The sequence below is a fragment of the Bos grunniens genome, chromosome 2 (genome assembly GCF_055505025.1).
Source record: "Bos grunniens cultivar Pamir isolate PY7600 chromosome 2, Bosgru_T2T1.0, whole genome shotgun sequence".
NCBI lineage: Eukaryota > Metazoa > Chordata > Mammalia > Artiodactyla > Bovidae > Bos > Bos grunniens.
In genome coordinates this window covers 108,804,290-108,828,243 of record NC_141166.1, presented here as the reverse complement: position 1 = coordinate 108,828,243, position 23,954 = coordinate 108,804,290, and the positions used below count along the sequence as shown (strand labels likewise).

The 23,954-nt window shown below is 41.5% G+C and overlaps 1 protein-coding gene across 19 annotated transcripts in view; it reads left to right on the top strand.

Annotated features, from left to right (window-relative positions):
- Window positions 1-23,954, top strand: part of STK39 (serine/threonine kinase 39) — a 320,679-nt gene that overhangs the window by 191,012 nt on the left and 105,713 nt on the right. For 18 of the 19 annotated variants that reach the window (XR_015147123.1, XM_086355955.1, XM_086356077.1 and 15 more), the window contains 2 exons: window positions 7,847-7,909; window positions 10,471-10,538. Coding sequence is in view for 18 of the 19 variants with exons in the window: in XM_086355955.1 (XP_086212081.1) it covers window positions 7,847-7,909; window positions 10,471-10,538 (131 nt within the window). In the remaining variant the exon portion in view is untranslated. Of the gene's footprint in view, window positions 1-1,380; window positions 7,910-10,470; window positions 10,539-23,954 lie in introns of those variants that run through there. The other variant, XM_086356097.1, reaches the window with a different exon arrangement.

Here is a 23,954-nt window from a genome sequence, read left to right as displayed (position 1 = left end):
TTTGGGGAAGAACCTTCAGAATTTTGTTTTTGTGGTATAGGAAAAAAAGAGGCACATAAACTTGGCAAATCTTCATGCCTTCTGACTTATTGGGTTGGCCAAAAACTTCATTCGGGTTTTTCCATAACATCTTACGGAAAAATCCAACAGAATATTTTGGCCAATCCAATACTTTGGAGCTGTGTATATTGGGGCAGATTGCTGTACTCTCTGAACCTCAGCTTCTTACTCTGTCAAATGGTGGTGATCACAGTACTTATTGAATTGCTGTGAGACTGATAAAATCACTTAATAAAGCACTCAGTGGGGTTCTTAGCACAAATTAGTTGCTCACTTAATCTTAAATTCTTATGTCACTTAGGAAACAGAGTAGGCATACAGGAAAATTTCTCCTTGATTTTTGGTTTACCATAAAGCAAAATATTCAGATGGCTAGAAACTCTAGGTTGAATTTGTTGGTCTTAATTTTTAAGTCTTCTGGGCAACTTAGTAGGCAATACACACTCTTTTATCCTCTTCCCTTTGAGAACTCGGAGAGGGCAATGGCACCCTACTCCAGTACTTTTGCCTGGAAAATCCCATGGATGGAGAAGCCTAGTGGGCTGCAGTCCATGGGGTCACTAGAGTCGGATATGACTGAGCGACTTCACTTTCACGTGTTGGAGAAGGAAATGGCGACCCACTCCAGTGTTCTTGCCTGGAGAATCCCAGGGACTGGGAAGCCTGGTGGGCTGCCGTTTATGGGATTGCACAGAGTTGGACACGACTGAAGCGACTTAGCAGCAGCAGCTTTGAGAACTGGTTATCTTTTGATTAACTTTATTTCCTCCACTGGTTAATTATCCTAATGACTAATGATGACTGTAGTTCAGAGAACTTGCTAATTCTCCTAGAGGAAGTTTGAACACATTTAAATAGCTCCAAATATTTACAAAGCTAGTAATTAATATATTCTCAGTAAGAAAACTGAAGACTTTGGGTTACACGTGATATCCATTCCAACTCTCTAAATTTCGCAGACATTTCCTTTTAATTAAAAGGAGTAAATCTTAGCATTGTGCTTTAAGTGGAAATAACCAGATGGACCATCTAAGAAGAGAACATCAGAGACACAAGCCATTCTTTCCCTTCTCATGTCTCATTGACGGGCCTGCCTCCTATTGGTAACTCCTTCAGATCCTGTTTCCACCTTTATTTATCATGTGAATGAATCTATTTTATACATAAAATATAAGCTTTGATCAAGGAAGTTACATAGATGGTGGTAAGTCTCATAGAAGGACACACTGGCCACACACATATCCTGCCATGTTTTTGGAATGATCTTGACCTGTTGTCATGAACTCTGCCTTCTTCTTGCCCACTTTTCTGTTTATCTAGAGTGAAGTGCCGATCAAGGTTTTTCAACTAAGAGTTTCTGTGAACAAGAAGTGTCAGTTCTCCCTAGAAATAGAACACAGTAACTTGATTCGATAGCATTCTTGACTCAAAAATCATTCGTTATTGGTTCACTGCAGGACATCTTCTTTGGATGGTATTCACTGTAGTCATGCCTTACTAGTACAGACAGATGGGTACTTTCTAGATATCTATCTAGATATACTATCTAGAAACCTAGCATTTCTTTCTTCATGAGGATTTGTTAAGTTTACTTTGAGAATATCTTACTATGTGCTTGTTGAAATTGCTCTGAAAACTGATCTGTTATTTGAATAAAAGCAATATCTTTTTGGCAACTGTATTGTCTTCATAGCCAGGAAAGAGAGCGGTGTATGGCATGCTGTCAGTTTGTCATTAAGCATTAACCTTCTTGAGTGGGATTTGAAGTCTTGGGCACTTCACTGTATCTAGACTCATTTGATTTCCCAGTGGCATCTGTGCCCATCTTGGGAACTTGGGCATAATTAAGGAAGTGTATCAGATCAGATCAGTCGCTCAGTCGTGTCTGACTCTTTGCGACCCCATGAATCACAGCACGCCAGGCCTCCCTGTCCATCACCAACTCCTGGAGTTCACTGAGACTCACATCCATCGAGTCAGTGATGCCATCCAGCCATCTCATCCTCTATCATCCCCTTCTCCTCCTGCCCCCAATCCCTCCCAGCATCAGAGTCTTTTCCGATGAGTCAACTCTTCGCATGAGGTGGCCAAAGTACTGGAGTTTCAGCTTTAGCATCATTCCTTCCAAAGAAATCCCAGGGCTGATCTCCTTCAGAATGGACTGGTTGGATCTCCTTGCAGTCCAAGGGACTCTCAAGAGTCTTCTCCAACACCACAGTTCAAAAGCATCAATTCTTTGGCGCTCAGCCTCAAGATAGGCTTATTTCTGTGAAAGTATACATTAGTTTGGATGTAAACACTCCTACCAAACTTTAGAAATCACCAGCTCCACCTCCTGTTATACAACTTCCACCATTTTTGTTTGTTTCTTTTTTTTGTTGTTTGTTTATTTGCTTTTGGCAGGGCTAACATTTCAGTATCATGTGCTATGTTCATTCTCTCCAATGATGGTTCCTGTGTCCTTTCAGCTTTTAATTAAGGTAGCCCTGTGATTTGCCAGTCACACCAAATTGCTGTTTGGATGTGAAGCAAAAGCTATTTTTTAATTTATTATAAAGGAAATTGAAATTGTTGAATATATTCAACAAATATAAGTAAATTATATAAATATAAATGATATAGTAAATATGTGTAATGAGCATATGATGTGCACTGTTCGATGTGCACTGTTTTAGTAGGCACTGGGGGATATGTCAGTGAGGAAAACAGAGTCCTTGTGAAGCCTCCATTCCGGTGGGAGTAGATAAATTATATCCAGTAGTGTTCATAAGTAAATTATGTGGTTTGTTACAATGGAATAAGAGTAATGGGGAAAAAATCAAATAGGGTAGAGGGTGAGCTATGGTATGGTCGGAGTTTATGATTTTAAATGTGTGGGTCTGTGTAGGCCTTATTGAGAGGGACATGAAGACTTGTAAAAGGTATGGGAGAATTAAAGAGAAATAACTCTAAAGGACCATTTTATCTTGCTGCCCCTCAGACCCCTGTGACTGTCCTGTCTTTCCAGAGGTTATCAGTTTGCACTGTTTTCTTCCAGAACTTTTCTTGTTTGTTCACATACAAATATGTATGTAAAGAAATCTAGCATATCATTTTAAAAACATTAAGATCATAAAAACTATAAAGTGTTGCATCTTGCCTTATATCTTGGAAATCTTTCCACAGTACTTGCTATAGAATTGCCTCTTTATTTTTAACTGCTGAGGGGTATTCCATATCACAGTGGTTTAACCATTTCTTTCTTGGTGAGAACATTGAGGTTGCTATTACAGACTATATTCCATTAACATTTTTTGTGTATGCATTTTGAGGAGTGCACATATAAATAAAGCATAAGTACACAAAATTGTGATAGAATCTGCTGACTTTGGATTTTTATAGCTGCTATTATCAAAAGCTGTGTCATGCTAAATATCTTGTCATCTATACCTCAATAAAACTGGGGGGGAAAAGCTATATACAGTCTCAGACTGTGTACCATTTACCTTTAAACATCTTTTAGAGGGAAAACGCTTAGTCTGTACTAAATGGTACATTGAAATGCCACTGTCTTTACATGTTAATAAGCTTTTCAGTAATACTTATCATTTAAATTGCAGTTGAGTTGTTTACTTGACTATAAACCACTGGGTGCCTGGGGTGGTATTTTATTCCTGTTTTCCCTTAGCATCAGGTAGGTGTGCTGTACATTTTTGCTGGTGACATAGATACCCACGTACTGAAAATCAAACATTAAACAAATGTCTGAATACTTCTATCGTATTTATGAATAGATGAGAAAGGGAGGAAGAGACAGAAGACGTTTTATAATCGAGCTGAAGTTTAGAGAAAGTAATCTTAGTAATTCCCTATTTAGATTGAGATGCTGTAATAGATGAGGGGCATTTTAGAAATGCTGGTTTTGTGAGGGACTCTTTGGCTTCCCAGGAAGCATAAGACAGAATGTCCAGTTATTAATAGCATTAGTTGGAGAAAATCGAGAAGGCCAGAGTTGGGTATTTGCCAGAGGGACACTGGTAGATGTGCCTGGTAGTGGGCCGTATTTGGAGATGAGACATTCTGGTATAAACTGTCAAGTTGCAGAGTTACACCACTTATCTACTGAGATTTATAGCCAGACTCAGTGAGAAATTTGTCCTAGTGTGTCCCTAACTTGGTTTTTTAGAAATAGCCTTGCAAAGTTTTAGTCACCTACTATTAATTATTAATTTGTAGTAAGTAAATAATTTATATGTTCGGTGACATGAAAACTTGATTTGCAATCCTGGCTCCATATCAGAAAAACTGAGAGCTTTAAAAATGCAGATCCCTAGACCCAGCAAATCAAATTACAATTTGGTGGTTTGGAATGATGTCCAGGGCAATTCTGATTTATAAAAAGCTGCTCGCGTGATTCTGACATGTGGCTAACTAGGATCAAGGACCACTGACTAGGAAAACCACACCAGCTGCTCTGAATTCAGAAGTCCAGACTGGAATCCAGGAAGGTTTTGTGCTCCACATCCCTGAAGATTTGTTTTAAATAACTGCCTATTAGAAGTCTCAAACAAGCCTCCCTCCTCCCAAACAACTGTGACCCTTCAGACATCCTTTTGGGAAAGTTGTCCTCATTTCTTAATGATTGAAAGCAATGATGCCAAGTGGGCAGATTTGATGACAGAAGCTCTGTAGGGCCCACAGCAGGTATATTGAAGAATTTTGTCATGGAGTCTAGGCTAGGTTCATCGTTTCCAAACTCTGATATTTCGTTCTGAAGAGAAAATACATTTGGTGTGGATTTCGGGTAAGTGAGTTGCACCACAGCTTAGACACCATGTAAAAGCTAAATTCATTGCATCACTGGATGATTGTTAAAACTGCCTTTAGCTTTTTAAAATTACTTCTGATGACATTGCATTTTCCAAAAGCCTGTCAGCTCTTATGTTGTTGGTCTTATATCCATTTGTCGTGGGAGGCCAAGATTTGATTTCTCCCTCCAAATTGATTGTACCGAGCCGTAGTCATCACAGCTGGCTTTAACTTGATGTTTTTATGATATCACTTCCTAAAAGGTGTTCTTTTTGCAGGTGACTGGCTTTCTTAGTTGTGGCTAAAATTAGTCTTCTGTATTTCTGAGAATAAACCTTTTGCTTTGGAGTGATTTTAGGTTTACAGAAAACTTGCAAAGATAGGTTGGAGTTATCATCCATTCCTCCTCTGTGTTCTTTCACTGTTAATTTTTTTTGTAGCCTTGGTACATTGGTCACAACTAAAACTCATCAGTGATCTTTTGTTTGTCGTCGTTTAGTCGCTGAGTCATGTCAGTGCTGCGTTATTGTCTGCCAAATCTCAGATTTTATTTGAATTTCACTGGTTTATCCACTGACATCCCTTTTCTGTCTCAGGATCCAATCCAGGATAACACATTGCATTTAGCTATGGCCTTGTTAAAAACAGAAAATGAGAAGATTAGACAGAGACTATGAAAAATTAGAAAAACAGATGTGGTCACTTTTTTCTCTCCATTCCAAGATCTTTTCCTCTTTCATTCAGTCCCAGAGTCCTGGCTCCAGGGCTGTGTCCAGTATTAATCTATGATTTTTCTTTGCTCTTCCTATAAAAACATTCATTTTCTCAAGTGTCCATCTTAAAGCGAACTGTTCAAAAGCAAAAAAGAAAAAAAAACTCATTAGACAAATATATATTTTACTGTTAATGAATGACAGCTGCTTAATGTGTTAGCTTTCTTGTAAGTTTTGACATTTGAAAATGTATACCCAGAAGTCATGCCCTAAACTAATAGAACGGGATCTTTGGTGGTGAGCTCTAGCAGACTAGAGTTGGTTGTCAAGGAAGAGATTTTGTGCAGGGACACCCTCTGTCCACCACTCCTGTACATCTCTGCATGCTTCGTATACCAGTGGGGGCTGCAGACTGGTTTTTTTCTCACATGCAGGGTTATACCTACACAGTGAGGCTATGTGGTATGCATGGGGTTCCAGCCCCCAGTCCAGCTAAGTAGTTCTCAGTGCTCCTGATGGTTCAGGAGTAAGGGTCAGGGCGGGAGATGGACCTCCCCAGGGACGAGAGAAGCTGTCACCTGTAGTAAATGCCATTAAGAATTTTCCAGATTACAAAACTTCTTTGACGAAAGGTAGAATATTCTGTAGGTGCTCATGTGGCTTTTGGTTGTATCTCAAACCTTAACTAAGAATGAACTTTTCACTGGGCTTCCCTGGGAGTCCAGTGGTTAAGACTTTGCCTTCCAATGCAGGGGGTGAGGGTTCAATCCCTAGTCAGGAAGCTAAGATCCCACATGCCTCGGGATGAAAAACGAAAACATTGAAAAAAAAAAAAAAAACTTATTTACAAAACAGATACAGACTCACAGACATAGAAAACAAATATAATTAGCAAAAGTAGGGTGTTAAATTAGGAATTTGGGATTAGCAGATACACACTAGTATATGTAAAACAGATGAACAAGATGCTACTGTATAGCACAGGGAACTATATTCAATATCCTGTAATAAACCATAATGGAGAAGAATATGAAAAAGAATATATATGTGTAAGTGAATCACTTTGCTGTATACCAGAAAGCAACACAACATTGTAAATCAACTCTACTTCAATAAATATTTTTTTTTAAATTTAAAGATAAAGAAGATTGTGGAATCGGTCTGGAAAATTCTTTACAAGAATTCATTTGGGGTGGGCGAAGGTCCTCTGGCTGGTTAGTAAATACTGGTTAATTGTTCTTCTAAGATAATCGTTTCACCCCAACATTTTACTGTGAAAAATTTCCAAAATATGACAACATTAAAAGCATTTCATAGTGAACATCTGCCCAGCAATTACCTCAATTCTGCCATTGCTGTACTTGCTTCATCTCACAGTTGTCTATTCATCTGTTGGTCCATCTTTGATTTTGGATGCAGTTCAGAGTAAATTGCAGATGCAGGTGCACTTCCCCCTATTTCTTCATTACTAACACAAAAATAACTATTGTTTGTGGAAACATGCACACAGTTATCTTTGCAAAAGCATACAAAAATTTTATGCTCAAACTTTAGAAAACTCTTGGCACAAAGAATTTCTGATGACTTCCGATAATTTTAGAATTGGTAGTAAGTTTAGGCAATAATATGTATTTTTCATTCTTTTTTGCTGCTGTGTCTCTTTCAGTTTGTCTTTCAAGTTGTGTTCCAGGGCAGAGTTCACAAAAGTGGGGCATGAGGCAGAAATATTTGGGGTATCACATTGGGGTCAGGTTTCTAGCTTAGAGGGAGAAATATAATCTCTCGCTCTAGATTCTCTTCTGGGGAAGATATTTTTTGAAATCCAGTGCTGCAAATAAATTGTTCAAAGTAATGATTAAAAGGGGCAAGTTGTGCTAATCCTAACATCCTTTCATTAAGGGGCTCCCATCTTGAGATGAAGTTGTGCAACGAGAAAAAAAAATGGTCCTTGAGCATCTTTCTGTTATCAAGTTTAAAATACCAAATTGTCTGTGTGTTTTCACTTAAGCTCAGTGGTTCTCTAGAAGCATAAGGGTCACCCGGGCACCTTATTAAAGATGCAGATTCTCTCCTGTCTCAATGAAATTCTGAATCCTAGGCCAGGTGGTGTCCTTGGTGATCCCAATGCAGGTTGTCAAAGGACCACACTCCAGGAAATGGTGCTTTAAAATTACTTAAATTATTTAAGATTTTTGTCTCTGATAACTGAGACTTAATGTAACCACACTGACCTTAATGTCCCATTTTGGTGCCCTAACGTGCTGTCACGGTGGCTCTCTTAACAGATGGTGGTGAACGCCAGCAACATCCCCGAGCAGATACAGTCCCTTTCTGTGCAGGACTCTCAGGTACGTTTCTCTGCCTGTCATTTACGTTTGAGATGCTTTGCAGACAGATTAAAAAAAAAACAAACCTGACGTTTTAGGAAGATAGACAGTATCAGGGTAGTGCTTCCAGAGCAGGGGCTTGTAAACTCTCTTTTTTAATGGGTATGGGAAAATAGAGGACTGTCACTATTGACCATGCTTCTCAGGGCCTCCAACCTTTAAATGATAGGTTCAAAAGCAAGAACTGATTACCAGACTGCTTCCAAAATTGCTGGTACTGTGTGAAATGGGAAAAGGATTCTACTAGGTTCCAGTCACAAAACATTATAGTTAATTGATGCTCCTGGTTGGATTTCTATGACGTTTTTGTAATTCTTTTATCCTTGAATTTCATGAGCCAGTTTATCTCTACAACTTTCCTTGTAAAAATAATAGTTCAGTGACTGAAATGAATTCATATTAAAAATTATATGACAGAACTCATGTGCCATGAGTTGTGTTGGGTCCTGATGAAGGATGCTGACCTATCCAGGGTAGGGACTATGCAAACTCAGAGTGTAGGCCCCCCATTTTGATTTTGCCACTTAGTTAATAGTAAGCCCTTCGGCTCTCAAAGTGGTTATGTGCTATGCTTAGTCGCTCAGTCATGTCTGACTCTTTGCAACCCTATGGACTGTAGCATGCCAGGCTCTTCTATCCATGGGATTCTCCAGGCAAGAACACTGGAGTGGGTTGCCATGCTTTCCTCCAGGGGATCTTCCCAATCCAGGGATCGAACCCAGGCCTCCTGCAGTGCAGGCAGATACTTCACCATATGAGCTGCCAGGGAAGTCCAAGAATACTGGAGTGGGTAGCCTATCCCTTCTCCAGGGGATCTTCCTAACCCGGAATGGAACCGGGGTCTCCCACATTGCAAGTGGATTCTTTACCAGATGAGCTATGCGGGAAGCTCAAAGTGGTTATACTATCAAGTATTACCAGCCCGGTGATCAAATTTCCCCCTGAATCTGCATATTCCATTTAAATTTATTTCTATTCCACCTGATCTCTATTTTATGAAATAGCTATATGCATAGGAGAGGGAGTGATGGGCTTTCATGGTTGCAGGTCAGACATCTAGTCTTTGACCTTGTTTTATAGATGAGGAAGCAAAGATTTGCAGAGGTCAAGTGGCTCATCCACGGTTGCACAACAGCTTAGAGGTGGAACCAGGATTCAGTTTATGTCTTTACTTTGTATTAAGCAACTTAGCTTCCTAGGTGGCGCTGTTGCTGCTAAGTTGCTTCAGTCGTGTCTGACTTTGTGCGACCCCATAGACGGCAGCCCACCAGGCTCCCCTATCCCTGGGATTCTCCAGGCAAGAACACTGGAGTGGGTTTCCATTTCCTTCTCCAATGCGTGAAAGTGAAAAGTGAAAGTGAAGTTGCTCAGTCGTGTCTGACTTTTAGCGACCCCATGGACTGCAGCCTACCAGGCTCCTCCATCCATGGGATTTTCCAGGCAAGAGTACTGGAGTGGGGTGCCATTGCCTTCTCCGAGGTGGTGCTAGTCATAAGTAAAGAACTTGCCTGCCATTGCAGGAGACATAAGAGACATGGATTCGATCACTGGGTCAGGAAGATTCACCTGGAGAACGAAATGACAACCCACTCCAGTATTCTTGCCTGGAAAATCCCATGGACAGAGGAGCCTGGCAGGCTACAGTCACACAGAGTCAGACACAACTGAAGCAACTTAGCAGGCAACTTAGTATAGCACCTTGAGATAAACTGTAGGGATTGGTTGAATGATGAAAGGAGATGTAGGAATAATAAAGGATCAAAAGGCAAAGAATAAAGGAAATGGAAAAAGGAATTAGGATACCTAGTATTGTATAACATGGTATAGTTGGACTCCTTTTCATATATAGTATTTGTTCTCCCAGGAAAGTTTCGAGGCAAATATTATCCCCATTTAGTAGATGAGAAAATACGTTCACAGAATGACTTGCCCACGTTTGCAAAGCTGGTCAGTGGCAGAGCCAAGTCTTGACCAAAAATTCCTTATTTTTTCTGCTCTGACGGGAAGGTCTCATGTCCAAGGATTCATAAAGTAGGAAGGGCCTGTTCCGTAGAGGCATTCATGACTGATGATCTGTGCTCAAGGAAACAGGCTCTAGGTGAGAAAGGCAAACTGGCCTCATCTGCTACGTTCCTTCTTCCTCTGCATCTTTGAAGTTTAAAGTGCCCAACCTCTGTGCATCCCCAAGGCCCAGTAGATGCCGTCCATGGCTCAGGTTGCAAGGTGCCCCTTTAGATGGCTGATCTTTCTTCTTTGGACTTACTGCAGCGTATACCAATTGTTCACAGGGCCCATCCTCCTACTGAGGCTTTCTATATGAAACATTCAGATCCACAGTTGTGATGGGAGATAAACATCATTCCAGCCTTCACACAGAGGTGTTTTGTGCCCAAATAATAGGCCTGTAATAAAAGGCCTAGTATTGAAATTTCCAGGAAGAAAGGACTTACGAATCAATGGTTATCATGATTTTATGCATTTGTTTCCCGAGTTTATAACTGTTGGCTGTTTTGTTTTTAAAGGGCCTACCCAATGCTAGTGAAGACTACAGAGAAGCTTCTTGTGCCGTAAACCTCGTTTTAAGATTAAGGTAAACAATGTTGTTTGTTTTGCGTCGTTTTTCCTATAGTACAATATTCTAATCTACTTCCTTAGCTTTTCGTAATATTAGCATAAAATAAAATGATCTTATTTGATTTCCTGGGATAGTCAGTGTGGGCTGTATTCCCAGGACTAATTGCTCTCTTGTAATTGTTTCCTCAAGAAGAATAAGAAAGAAAAGCACCATATGAGTGTATCTCAGTGTACCCTTCATTAAGTTTTTCTTTTTTTTTCCTTCCTTTTTCTTTCTTGGGTTTTTCTTTCTCTTTTCCCCTTTTCTTTCTTTCTTTCTTTTTTTTTAACAATGTAAGTTCACAGTAAGAGATTTTTAATGAGTTTCTTTCACACTTCAGCAGTCAGCCTCTGACAGAAATAAACCTTGCTTGTACTACGAGTTGCCTGTTCAGAACATTCTTCAGTGACAGGTTTGATCAGCCACTGTGGAGAAATGATAGATATATTTTGAAAGAACCCTCAGTCTTCTAGGAAAGGGATACAAATATAGTATCTGACAGTCTAGTCTTTGTATCTAGTGAAAGAAAGCTTTCTATTTTGAGAATTTCTAAATATAAGGTTGATTTAATGTATATTCTTTGTTGAGAATTTGGTGTCTCATGACTAAAGAAATTTGCTTAGAGTTAACTATAAATAGCTTAACTTACCAGGTCAATTAGAACACCATCACATCTTTGAAGGTGTTTTAAAATATGCCCTCCTTTGACAATTAAACAGAACACATGGCTAATGGACCTTTTTCAGACCTGTGGCTATAAAAGTTGGTTTCATTTTCAAGGTTAGTTTCCAGCCCTCTGAATTATCATAATCTGTCGGGCTGGATTATTATTACCGTAATCACCCCGTCCTTCTGATAGTCATTTACAATCTGCAGTGCATTTTCACATATTTACTGTGGGAACCTCACAGTAACCCTTGGTGTGATTTAATTCAGAGTTGATTTCCAAGTCAAGATGTGAAATTATTACAAGACTATTTCCTTATATTTATGAGTAACCTTGATTGTGATTCACAATTGGTGTATTTAGCAATCTCCAAAAAATGAAATAGCCATTCTCTTTTCATTTGACTTTGGAGCCAGACACTTTTATTTTTCACTTCATTTATTCACACATTGCACCAGTATATCTGAGAGAGCCATTCTGTGCTGGGCTCCATATTTGTCTTTGAGACATAAGGGTGAGTGAGACTGTGGAGGTTTCAGACTAGCCCCCTGAGCATGTGCTGTTGGAAGTGCAGTGTTGGAAGTCATCCGACCTCCTGCTTCACGAATGCAGGTGTCTTTTCTTTGATGTCCCTGCTGGGTATTAACCAGCCCCTGTACATACTTCAGCTCACTCTTGTTTCCACCATCATCCCTGTGATAGTAAAAAGCTTTAATTGCAGTGGTCTTCCTGAAGATTTGGCTGACCATCCTGTTCTGGACTCTATTTCTGACCCTTAGAGCAACTATCGGGCCCTCTGGATAAAAATCTCCTGAAGAGAGTGTTAAAAAGCATATTTTGAGCCTTCCTTGGAAATACTGTATTGCTCTAGGTACCAGGACAGTACAGAACAACTGCATTCCCTCATTTTTCTGAGAAGTGTTTGTTGGTTGCCAGGCTTACTCTTCACCCTTCCTCGGCAAAATAGTTTTGGCCTTGCTTCTCATGATACAGTTCTATATCCCCCTTCTACTCCTCCTTGTTTATGGCCCTTACTGACATTTAGTCTACATCTAGTCTACATTTTTTTAATTGGAGTATAGTCGCACCACATCACTGTGCTAGTTTCTGCTGTACAGCAACGTGAGCCAGCCATTTGTATATGCGTGTCCCCGCCCTTCTGGATTCCTCTCCTATCTAGATCACCACAGGTCACTAAGTAGAGTTCTCTGTGCTGTACAGCGGGGTCTCACTGGTTACCTGTTCCAGGCATGGTAGTGTAACCTGTTCCATGCATGGTAGTGCATACATGTCAGTCCCAGACTCTCACTTCATCTTACCTGCCCCTTCTCCTTTTGGTGTCCATTTGTTAGTTCTCTACGTCTGCGTCTATATTTCTGTTTTGCAAATAGGTTCATCTGGTGGCTCAGATGGTAAAGCGTCTGCCTACAATGCGGGAGACCTGGGTTCAATCTCTGGGTCTGAAAGATTTCCTGGAGAAGGAAATGGCAACCCACTCCAGTATTCTTGCCTGGAACATCCCGTGGATGGAAGAGCCTGGTAGGCTACAGTCCACGGGGTTGCAAAGAGTCGGACACCACTGAGCGACTTCACTTTCACTTTCATATATTTTTTAGATTCTATATATATGTGTTAATATACAAAATTTGTTTTTCTCTTTCTGACTTACTTCACTCTGTATGATAGTCTCTAGGTCCATCCACGTCTCTACAAATAACCCAAACTCATTCCTTTTAATGGCTGAGTAATAGTTCATTGGGTATATGTACTACATCTTCTTTATCCATTCATCTGTTGATGGACATTTAGGTTGCTTCCATGTCCTAGCTCTTGTAAACAGTGCTGAAATGAACATACGGGTTAATGTCTTTTTGAATTATGGTTTCCTAAAAGTATATGTCCAGTAGTGGGACTGGTGGGTCATGTAATAGTTCAGTTTTTAGTTTTTAAGGAGTCTCCAAACGGTTCTCCATTGTGGCTGTATCAATTTACATTTCTACCAGCAGTGCAAAGAGTCCCCTTTTCTCCACACCCTCTCCAGCATTTATTGTTTGCAGATTTTTTGAAGATGGCCATTCTCACTGGTGTAAGGTGATACCTTATTGTAGTTTTGTGTTTCTCTAATAATTAGTGATGTTGAACATTGGGCCTAGGTGGTGGTTTTCCTGAGTTTACGGCTTAGATCACTAGTGTTATAAGATTCTCCATGAAGAAAGAGTTCCATGTTCAAATAAATTAAGAAACAGTGTGTCATATCCATCTATCACACACACACACACACCTTTTTTTGGAAATCACAAAGAACATTAACATTAAAGGTTCTAAGAAGTTCTGCAGGATAGGAATTCATTTACCTTTGTTTACTGCAAGACCTCTTTGACCTCTAAAACTCTTTTCCATTTAACCGTGTTCCTTTTAAATGTAGCACTCATATTTAAATGCAGGACTCCAGGTGGGAGCTAAGCAGACTGGAACAGTAGATATATCATGTGATTTTTGGCAATTTGGACTCGATTTCTCCTAAATCAGCCCAAGTTTTCATTGCCTTTTACAATAGCTGTGTAATTTGGTGATGAATTTAGCTTGACCCATCAGTCAAATTAAAAAAATCTCTGTTCTTGGTGGTTTTTTTTTTTTTTTTTCCCCATTTGAAATGCTACCAAATCTGATTCTGAATTGCTACTTGTGCTGTAAAACTCTGTGTATGTCTTACCGTTTGTCAGTATAATAATGGACCTGTTGATTTTGACTCATTGCTTGCCCTCTGTACATTTCGCTCCTGTCACTGTGTCTGTCTTTATTAGAGACAGTGTTTGTATATACATCACTTGTCAGTTTGATGACCCTATCTTTTGTGTCTTTATTCAAAACACTGATCAATGTGTTCAACAGTTCAAGCAGGACAGAACTTTCTGGTATCTCTTAGAAACTATTTGCTTTCTGAATGACTTTCAAGAATTAACTAGTATTTTTTGGTATAGTTGCTCAATCAAATCCCATTGATTCTACTGCCTTTTAGTCAACATTTAACTAGCTATTGAGAAGGCTAATGTAAAAGGATCTATTAATAGTGTTCTGAAAATGAAATGAATCAATGATGCTTTCAAAAAAAAGTGAATTTTAATAGAGCTTATTTTTAGCAAACATATGTTTATGTCTAATTGTTTACAGGATATTTGTTTATACTAGTGTTTTTCTTTTGAGAACTCACAAATCTTTCAGAATATATTGTTGGATTCCTTCAAGGGCACTCCTTATACAGTAATGAACAGTGTGGGGATTAGGGGCACTGACTCCCAACAAAGTAGAAAATCCACTTTTAACTTTATAGCCCTCTGTATACACAGTTCCACATCTACAGATTTAATCAACCACAGGCTGTGTAGTCCTGTGGTATGTTGGGAAAAAAAATCCACATATAACTTGACCAGCACAGTTCAAATCCCTGTTGTTTGAAGGTCAACTGTAATTTGAGAAGTAGCCTTTGAAACTTAAAAGTTAAATGCTGTTAAGTTTTTGAGATCACTCTGTGCTGATGTAAACATAAACAGCAGATACACTCATTCATCCTATAGATGTTTATCGAGCACCTGCCTTGTGCACGCCACTGTTCTAGGCCTCATGATGCAACAAGGGAAGAGACAGAAGACAAATTTCTTGCCCTCCAGGAGCTTACATTTTAGAGGTAGGGAACGAGTCCAATAGGAGCATTACTGATATGATATCTCGATTTCTCTGATGGAAAAGCTGCCATCAGGAGGCTAGAAAGTCTGATGGTGCTATTCTCTATTAAGGAATGCATGTTAGTTTTCTACTGCTGTGTAACAGGTTACCAAAAACTTTGTGGCTTAAAACAATGTCAATTTATTATCTCACAGCTTCTGTAGGTCAGAAATCCAGACGTAGTCTACCTAGGAGACTGTAGGAGAGTGCCATGTCTCACCAGACAGCAGTTAAGGCCTGTTCACCTGGAGCTACGGGCTTCTTTCAAGGTCATCTGGGTGTGGGCAGAATTCAGTTCCTTGCAGGTTCCTTCCTTGGCTCTTGTAGGCCAACCCCAGTCTAGACAGTTAATAGCATGACTGCTTTCTTCAGAGGCAGCCAGAGACCAACTCCCCTCCCCTCCAAGGGCTCAGTCCCTCTGTTAAAGATTTTTCACCTAATTTAGCCAGTCTCATCTAGAATAATCTCCTGTTTTAAAAAATATTTATTTGGCTGCACTGGGTCTTGGTTGCAGCTTGTGAGATCTTCAGCTGTGGCATGAGGGAACTAGTTCTCTGATGAGGTCAAACCCGGATCCTCTGCACTGGGAGGGCTGAGTCATAACCTCTGGACAACCAGTGAAGTCTCTAGAATTAATCCTCTTTTTGATTAAGTAAAAATCAACTGATTTGGAATTTGAATTATATCTGCAAAATCCCTTCACTTTTACTATAAAATGTAACATAATTACAGGAGTGAGAGTCCATCGTATTTAAAGCTGTGGGTCAGACTCAGAGGAGAGGATTACACAGGGCACTTACACCAGGGGACAGGAAGGTTGGAGGCCATTATAGAATTCTACATACCATAAAAGTGCTGTCTAAGTAAAGGGATATTTGAGCAGACCTCTGACAGAAGTGAGGAATCAGCCGTAAGGTTGTGTGGAGCAAGCGACTTTTAGGCAGAGCAAAGCTGATTGAAAAGATTCTGAGCAGGAAGCATGTCTTAAGCAGTTATAGAAACAGCCAGGGAACTAGTGTGGCCAGAGTGGTAGGGAGTGAGGTCAGAGGATTATCAGGGGCTGAATCATGTAGGGCCATATACCCTGTGGTGAAGACTTTGGATTTCACTGTTTGTGCATGGAAAACCATTGAAGGTTTGTGAGCAGAAGAGCTGCATGATCTGAGTTAAATTTTAAAATAAGCACTGTGATTACCTTATGGAGAATAGATCCCATAGAGAGACTTTAGGGTAGAAGCAGAGAGCCTGTTGTCAGGCTATTGCTGTGGTGCAAAAAATGATGCTGTGACCTGGACCAGGGTGGGGAATAATGGAGGTGGCGATTAATAAACAGATTGATAATCTGGAGACTTCTGGATGGAGGAGAGAGAACTCAGAATATTATTCAAAATGCAAGTCTGTGTACCCAGTGAGGCCAGACACTGGCGTTTGGAACATAGTAAGGTTTATTGCAGGACCATGCAAGGAGATGGGTGCCTCATGTCTTAAAAACCCGAAACTTCTCGAAAGCTTTCAGCAAAGACCTTTTATAGAAAAGGTGAGGGAGGAGGTGTCATTAGTTGTTGCAAACTTCTTGGTGTCAGATTCTTTGTACTTGAGGTCAGGTTTGGTAGGGTAATGAATGAATGTTAGTCCGTGTCCTGACAAGAAAGGGACAGCTTTCCCCCTTCAGGGTCCAGATCCTGACTAAGAGCAGGCTGATCTCAGTTGGCAGCTCCCTGAGGTCCAGGTCCACAGACCTGCCCAGCTGTCATTGCTGAGGAAGCCAGGAGCCCAGGACCCAGCTGGTCCTCAGGTTCCCCGGGCCACCTGTATGGTCCCACAGACTGTATCCTTTGCAGACGGCCACTGCCATTAGGTCTCAGAGGCAGGGATGGGGAAAAGGTTCGCTGTCACCTCAAGGGCTGGACCCAGGCAGTGGGTGGCCCTGATGAGGGCTCTGAAGCTCTGCAGGACACAGCCCCAGCCTGTTCCCTGGGCTCCCCAGCTCACCTGCTGGTCCAAGGCTGAATGAGCTGGAGGGCCCCAGGGAAAAGGTTGGGATCTGCGTCTTAACTCACTCTCCATCTCACAGCTACCACTCCCCGGTTGGCTGAATCCCCTCACTAACTGTGGCTTTTTGACAGTTGGTAGCTTGTGGGCAGGGCCCACTGCAGCAGCGACCAGTGACTGAGCAGGACCCCCGGTGGTCACTCATTAACACTTTCTTGTGGGAGGGGCCTGTAGCAGCACTGACCTGTGCCTGAGTGGGACCACTGCCTGGTGAAAGGGCACAGGGGAATGGCCTGCAGCAATACCTGCACGCTAAGGGCTGTCCTCACTGTGCTGTAGTACAAAAAGATTACTCAGGGTTTGGGCCTGAAAGTACAAATGAGTGGAGTTGCTGTCTCCTGAGATTGGGAAGGGAGTTGCAGGTTTGGGGCAGAATCAAGAATTCAGTTTTGCATGTTCAGTTTGAGTTGTCTAGTGGAGATCTATGTAATGATGTCAAGTAGGCATTTGGGTACATGAGCTGAGATTTCAAAGGAGATATATTTCTGGGCCAAGATAAATAAATTTGAGAACTGTTTGGTGCATATAGTTTTTAAAGCGATAGAATTGCATGAGCTTACGTAGGAGGGGAGTGGTGAAGAGAAAATTGGTCTTGCACACTCAGGTGGTGCGTGGATAAGGAGCAGTCAGCAGGTGGGTGAGGACAGGCTGGTGAGGTCAAGGAGAGAATGGTGACTCATCTGGTAAAGAATCCACCTACAGTGCAGGAGACCTGGGTTCGACCCTTTGGTTAGGAAGATCCCCTGGAGGATGGAATAGCTACCCACTCCAGTATTCTGGCCTGGAGAATTCCATGGACTGTATGGTCCATGGGGTCTCAAAGAGCTGGACACGGCTGAGTGACTTTCACTTTGCCTTATACTTTGTCAAGCCAAACAGAGGAAGTATCTCAAGAAAGAAGGAGTGGGAAGCTGCATCAGTTGTTATTCGTAGATCAAGTACAACGGGAACTGAGAATTCATTATTGTATTTGGCAAAAGGCAGCACATTCTTGACCTTGGCAAGTTATTTCAGTGGAGTGCTGGAGACAAAAGCCTGATAGTGTTATGGAACATCACCAAGTCTGTGTGCCCGATGCACAGTAAGGCCAAACAATACCAAAACAGTGGAGTTTGGAACAGGGAAAGATTTATTACAGGGCCATAGAAGGAGGTGGCCCTTCCATGGAAGGAGATGGTTCTTAAGGCCTGAGCCCAAAGCTACTGAAAGCTTTCAGCAAAGCCTCTTTAAAAGCAGAAAGGTGAGGGAGGGGTGTGGTTAGTTGTTGCAGACTTACTGGTGTCAGATCCTTTGTTTTTGAAGTCAGGTCATGATCAAGTAACAATGTTCCTGTAAATCTCTAGCAAATGAATGTTATTCTCTCTCCTGACAAGAAAGGGCGAGATCCCATGGTACAGCTTTCACCCTCCAAGGTCCTGTCTAAGAGGCAGCAGAACTCAGGTGGCAGCTCCTTCAGGGCCAGGTTCCCACATCCTGCCCAGCCGTCGTCGCTGAAGGAGCCAGACGTCCAACCCAACTGACCCTTAGGCTCCTCAGGCCACCCAAAAGGGAGAGACCAGGAGGTCCCATAGACTGTGACCCAGGCACACTGCCTCTGCTCTTAGGTCGCAGAAACCAGGATGGTGGCAAGGTTCACCACTGCCTCAAGGCCTGGGCCAAAGATGGTGGGTGGCCTTGGTGAGGATTCTGAAGCCCTTTAAGACACAGCCCCAAGCCTGTTCTCTGGGCCCCCCAGCTCACGGGCTGGCCCAACGTTGGGTGAGCTGGAGGGCCTAGGGGCGAAGGTCGGGATCTGCCTCTTACCACACTCTCCACCTCATGACCACACTCCACTGTTGCCTGAATCCCCTCACTAACTGTCCTTTCTTAACTGTTGGTTGCTTGTGGGCGGGGCCCACTGAGGCACTGACCAATGGCTGGGCCGGACCCATTGCCTGGTAACAGGCTGTGGAGTGATGATGCAGAGCAATGGCTTCTGTGCTAAGGGCTTGGGCTTACTGTGCTGTGTTACAATACTGGGTTCAGGGCAGAGTGGCAAGATAAAGCATGATGTAACAAAGATAGATGACTTACGAGTATGGATGACTCTTCTAGAAATTTTCTATACAGGGGAGCAGAGAAATGGGATGATAGCTCAATGAAAATAAAGGATGAAGGGAGGTTGGTTGTTTTTAAAGCTTGTTTAATGAAAATGATCCAGTAGAGTAGGAAAATGAAATAAGAGAAGGGACATTGGTAAGCCTAATGTCCTCAGATGGATGGGAAGCAATGATGACCAGGCATCAGAGTAGATGTCAGCCTTAGACAGGAGAATGGAGAGATGACTGTTCGACATGCAGCCACAGTGATGGGAGGGCAGGCAGAAGTTCAAGGAGATTGGTGGGTTTAGGTACAGACTTGTAGAAGTCTTTTTCTGTTGATTCTGCTCTTTCAGTAAGGTAAGGAATGTCATCATTGACAGAAATGAATGAAAAGATGTTTGAGGTTGGAGAGATGAGGAGATAGTTGTATAGGAGACCTGGAGAGTAAATTCACCAGGGAAATGTTGGTGGGATGAATAGGCTGCACCAGTGATTATCACTTGAGGGTTCAGTTCAGTTCAGTCGCTCAGTCGTGTCTGACTCTGTGACCCCATGGACTGCAGCATGGCAGGCCTCCCTGTCCATCACCAACTCCTGGAGTTTACTTAAACTCATGTCCATTGAGTCGGTGATGCCATCCAACCAGCTCATCCTCTGTCATCCCCTTCTCCTCCCGCCTTCAATCTGTCCCAGCATCAGGGTCTTTTCCAATGAGTCAGTTCTTCACATCAGGTGGCCAAAGTATTGGAGTTTCAGCTTCCAGCATCAGTCCTTCCAATGAACATTCAGGACTGATTTCATTTAGGATGGACTGGTTGGATCTCCTTGCAGTCCAAGGGACTCTCAAGAGTCTTCTCCAATACCACAGTTCAAAAGCATCAGTTCTTTGGTGCTCAGCTTTCTTTATGGTCCAACTCTCGCATCCATACATGACTACTAGAAAAACCATAGCTTTGACTAATGGACCTTTGTTGGCAAAGTAATGTCTCTGCTTTTTAATAAGCTATGTAGTTTGGTCATAACTTTTCTTCCAAGGAGCAAGCATCTTTTAATTTCATGGCTGCAGTCACCATCTGCAGTCATTTTGGAGCCCCCAAAAATAAAGTCTGTCACTGTTTCCCCATCCATTTGCCATGAAGTGATGAGACCAGATGCCATGATCTTAGTTTTCTGAATGTTGAGTTTTAAGCCAACTTTCTTCTTTCACTTTCATCAAGAGGCTCTTTAGTTCTTTGCTTTCTGTCATAAGGGTGGTGTCATCTGCGTATCTGAGGTTATTGATATTTCTCCCGGAAATCTTGAGTCCAGCTTGTGCTTCATCCAGTCCAGCATTTCTCATGATGTATTCTGTATATAAGTTAAATAAGGAGGGTGAACAATATACAGCCTTGATGTACTCCTTTTCCTATTTGGAACCAGTCTGTTGTTCCATGTCCGATTCTTAACTGTTGCTTCCTGACATGCATACAGATTTCTCAAGAGGCAGGTCAGGTGGTCTGGTATTCCCATCTCTTTCAGAATTTTCCACACTTTGTTGTGATCCACACAGTCAAAGGCTTTGGCATAGTTAATAAAGCGGAAATAGGTGTTTTTCTGGAACTCTCTGCTTTTCTGATGATGCAGCGGATGTTGGCAGTTTGATCTCTGGTTCCTCTGCCTTTTCTAACTCCAGCTTGAACATCTGGAAGTTCACAGTTCATGTGCTGTTGAAGCCTGGCTTGGAGACTTTGAGCATTACTTTGCTAGCGTGTGAGATGAGTATTGTGTGGTAGTTTGAGCATTCTTTGGCATTGCCTTTCTTTGGGATTGGGATGAAAACTGACCTTTTCCAGTCCTGTGGCCACTGCTGAGTTTTCCAAATTTGATGGCACTTTCACAGCATCATCTTTTAGGATTTGAAATCACTCAACTGGAATTCCACCACCTTCACTAGCTTTGTTCGTAGTGATACTTCCTAAAGGCTCACTTGACTTCACATTCCAGGATGTCTGACTCTAGGTAAGCGATCACTTGAGGGTAAAGATTGTGAATTTCAACTGAATCAGTAGCTTAGCTCCTGAAATAGACATTATCCTGATGTCTGAATATAAAGACTTCCCTGGTGGCTTAGCGGTAAACAATATGCCAGCAATGCAGGAGACGCACGAGACACTGGTTGGATCCTTGGGTTGTGAAGGTCCGTTGGAGCGGGGCATGGCACCCAACTCCAGTATTCTTGCCTGGAGAATCTCATGGACAGAGGAGCCTGGTGGGCTACAGCCTATAGGGTCGCAAAGAGTTGGACACAACTGGAACTGAGCACGCACACACACCCAGAATATAAGTGTGCACGTGAGTGTAATTACCGTTGAAATGGGAACAGCATATAAAAACACTCCTAGAGGATTCTACAAGCACACCCTTGCAGGATTTAGAGTGATGGCTTCAGATTTAGAGTATGAATCATGGAGCATATATGGGTTATAGAGTTGCCCTCAGTGATCTCTTGTGTGCAGGGTGAGTCTCCTGCCCTCTTCTGTTACCACCAGCACCCCCTTATAGGTCTGAATTCTCTCAGAACCTTCAAAGTTGCATGCGCATAGCATGTCAAAATCTGCAATCTAGAAAGCAGCACAACATTGTAAAAATTAAGCAACAACAGCAAAAGTACAAGGAGAAAATCTGCCATCTAGTGTTGGTCCCCGCCACCAGGCCCTTTGTTCTGAGCCCGACAAGCTGTCTCTCTCAAAGCAGCCTGTGTGAGGAAGCTAAAAGATTGTTCTGGCCAAGTGTGGATCAGATTTGAGAAAATCCATGTGCTGCTTTGTACCCTTTTCGCATTTCCATCTAGACCTTAAGATTCAGACATATGTATGTGGATCATTAGACAGCACATGGCTGCTGGGTGTCAGGAAGCAGTGTGCCTGCCTGCCTTATCCCCTGAGATGACTTGAGCATGAAATGTATGTGTGTCATGCTCCACAGGCTGGTGAGTAGACATCAGTTCAAGCGAGCATTTCATCAAGTACTAACTAATACTATATGGGTTCTTTTTCACCTCTTAAAAAGGTGACTCTTCCTTTTTTACGTAGCATTTTATAGACCTACCTGCTGGGAATATGCTTCCTTCCTCCAAGATGCCAGATAAAGCTCACCTTCCTGAGAAATTCTTCTCAAAGCATCACATTCTGTAAATTAAAGACAAATCCATTTTAGCTACTAGGAATACATTTATTTCTCAGTTACTCATGTCTAGTGATCATAGGCACATAGGCAAAAGACTGAGAAGACAAAGGTTAATATCTTCTTTGGAAAAATACAGTATTGTTTTAATTTGCTTTTTAAACTGAGCCGTTATATGTAAGGTTGGAGAGAAAGGATTAGACCTTAGATCTCCATGTTAAGTGCTGGAGATAGTTAACATGTAGGTTTTTCTTTTTCTTTGTATGTATTTTTCTGCTGCTTTGTCCATTGTGTGTAAGTAAGTAAGTAAGTAAATCACCCGGACGTGTCTTACTCTTTGTGACCCCATGGACTGTAGCCCACCAGTCTCCTCCGTCCGTGGGATTTTCCAGGCAAGAGCACCAGAGTGGGTTACCATTTCCTGTATGGTAATGTCAAAAAAATTGAGTATCAATTAGTAAGTATCAATCTTACACTAAAAAATTAGTGTAAGATAAGGAAATCCTGTTAAACACATCACTGGAGAAAATTACCAAGTGAGCTACCTCATAATTTATATAACTGTCTGTAGATGCGATTACAGTTTCTGTTTCGAGTTAGGCATTGCACAAATATTTTGTCACTAGTATATTTTTCATAAAGTAGAATAGTCATATTTGACATAAAACATGTTTTTGGAGTCAGGCTCAGTGATATGGAAAAATGATAAACTTAGTCAAACTGTTAATTCCTTTGTGTTGGATGCTGTTCATGGTTTGACAGCTCAGCCCCGTGGGTTGCAGTTAGTTTAGCTGAAGGCAACTGTGACAGTTGCGACACATATGCTTTGATCTGTTCCATTAATTTGCTAATAATGAATTTACCTGGTTATTAATCAGCAATACCATTCGACCTTGATGGGTCAATTAAAGACTGTACACCAACAAAATAGCTTTCCTGTTTGTAGGGGGAAATGAGCTCTAGAATTGGATATTTATTTTACAGAAATCCTTTAGCATGACAGTGTTACTGAATTTGACTTCCTAATATTATTTTAGTTTTTCTATTAATAGGTAAACATGGATATGGGTGAAGTATAGACTTAGCTTGTTATAATTTCATACAAAAGCTAACACTGTTAAAAACAACTTTGCTCACCATTTTAGTATCAGTATGCCTGAATTCTAATTCCATGTTATCATCATGCAGCAGGAATTAGAACTCTTAAATGATTCTCTAGCCTAAAATCTGGTTAATTGCATAATTCTTACTAGTCAAGTGGTTGGGAGGCTTGATTAACTTTTCCCCCAAGGGTTAAATAGTCTAATCATAGTTTTCAATTGTGGCAGTGCTTTTTAGTATGTGCTCTTCTTCCCCCCTCAACAAACTACTTATTTATGGCTTTCTTGTGCAAGGCTTTGTTGGAAATCCAAAGATGAATATGACACGGTTTCTGCACTCAAAGAGCTTACTGTGTAGGCGGATAGATCAGACCCTGCACAAATGACTCTAACACAAGGTAGAAAGTAATAAATGGCATAAGAAGACTGGTGAAAAGAAGAGCTCTGGGTAGTTAAAGGAAGGCAAGGGCCCTTTTGTCTAAATGTTATCTTTGGGTTCCTTGTTCCCATAGTAACCAGTGTTTATTTTTTTCAACGTTCACGTTTTAAGAAGAGTAATGGTTGGGTTGAATCCAGAGACTCTGTCAGGCTCTGGTCTTTGGTATGG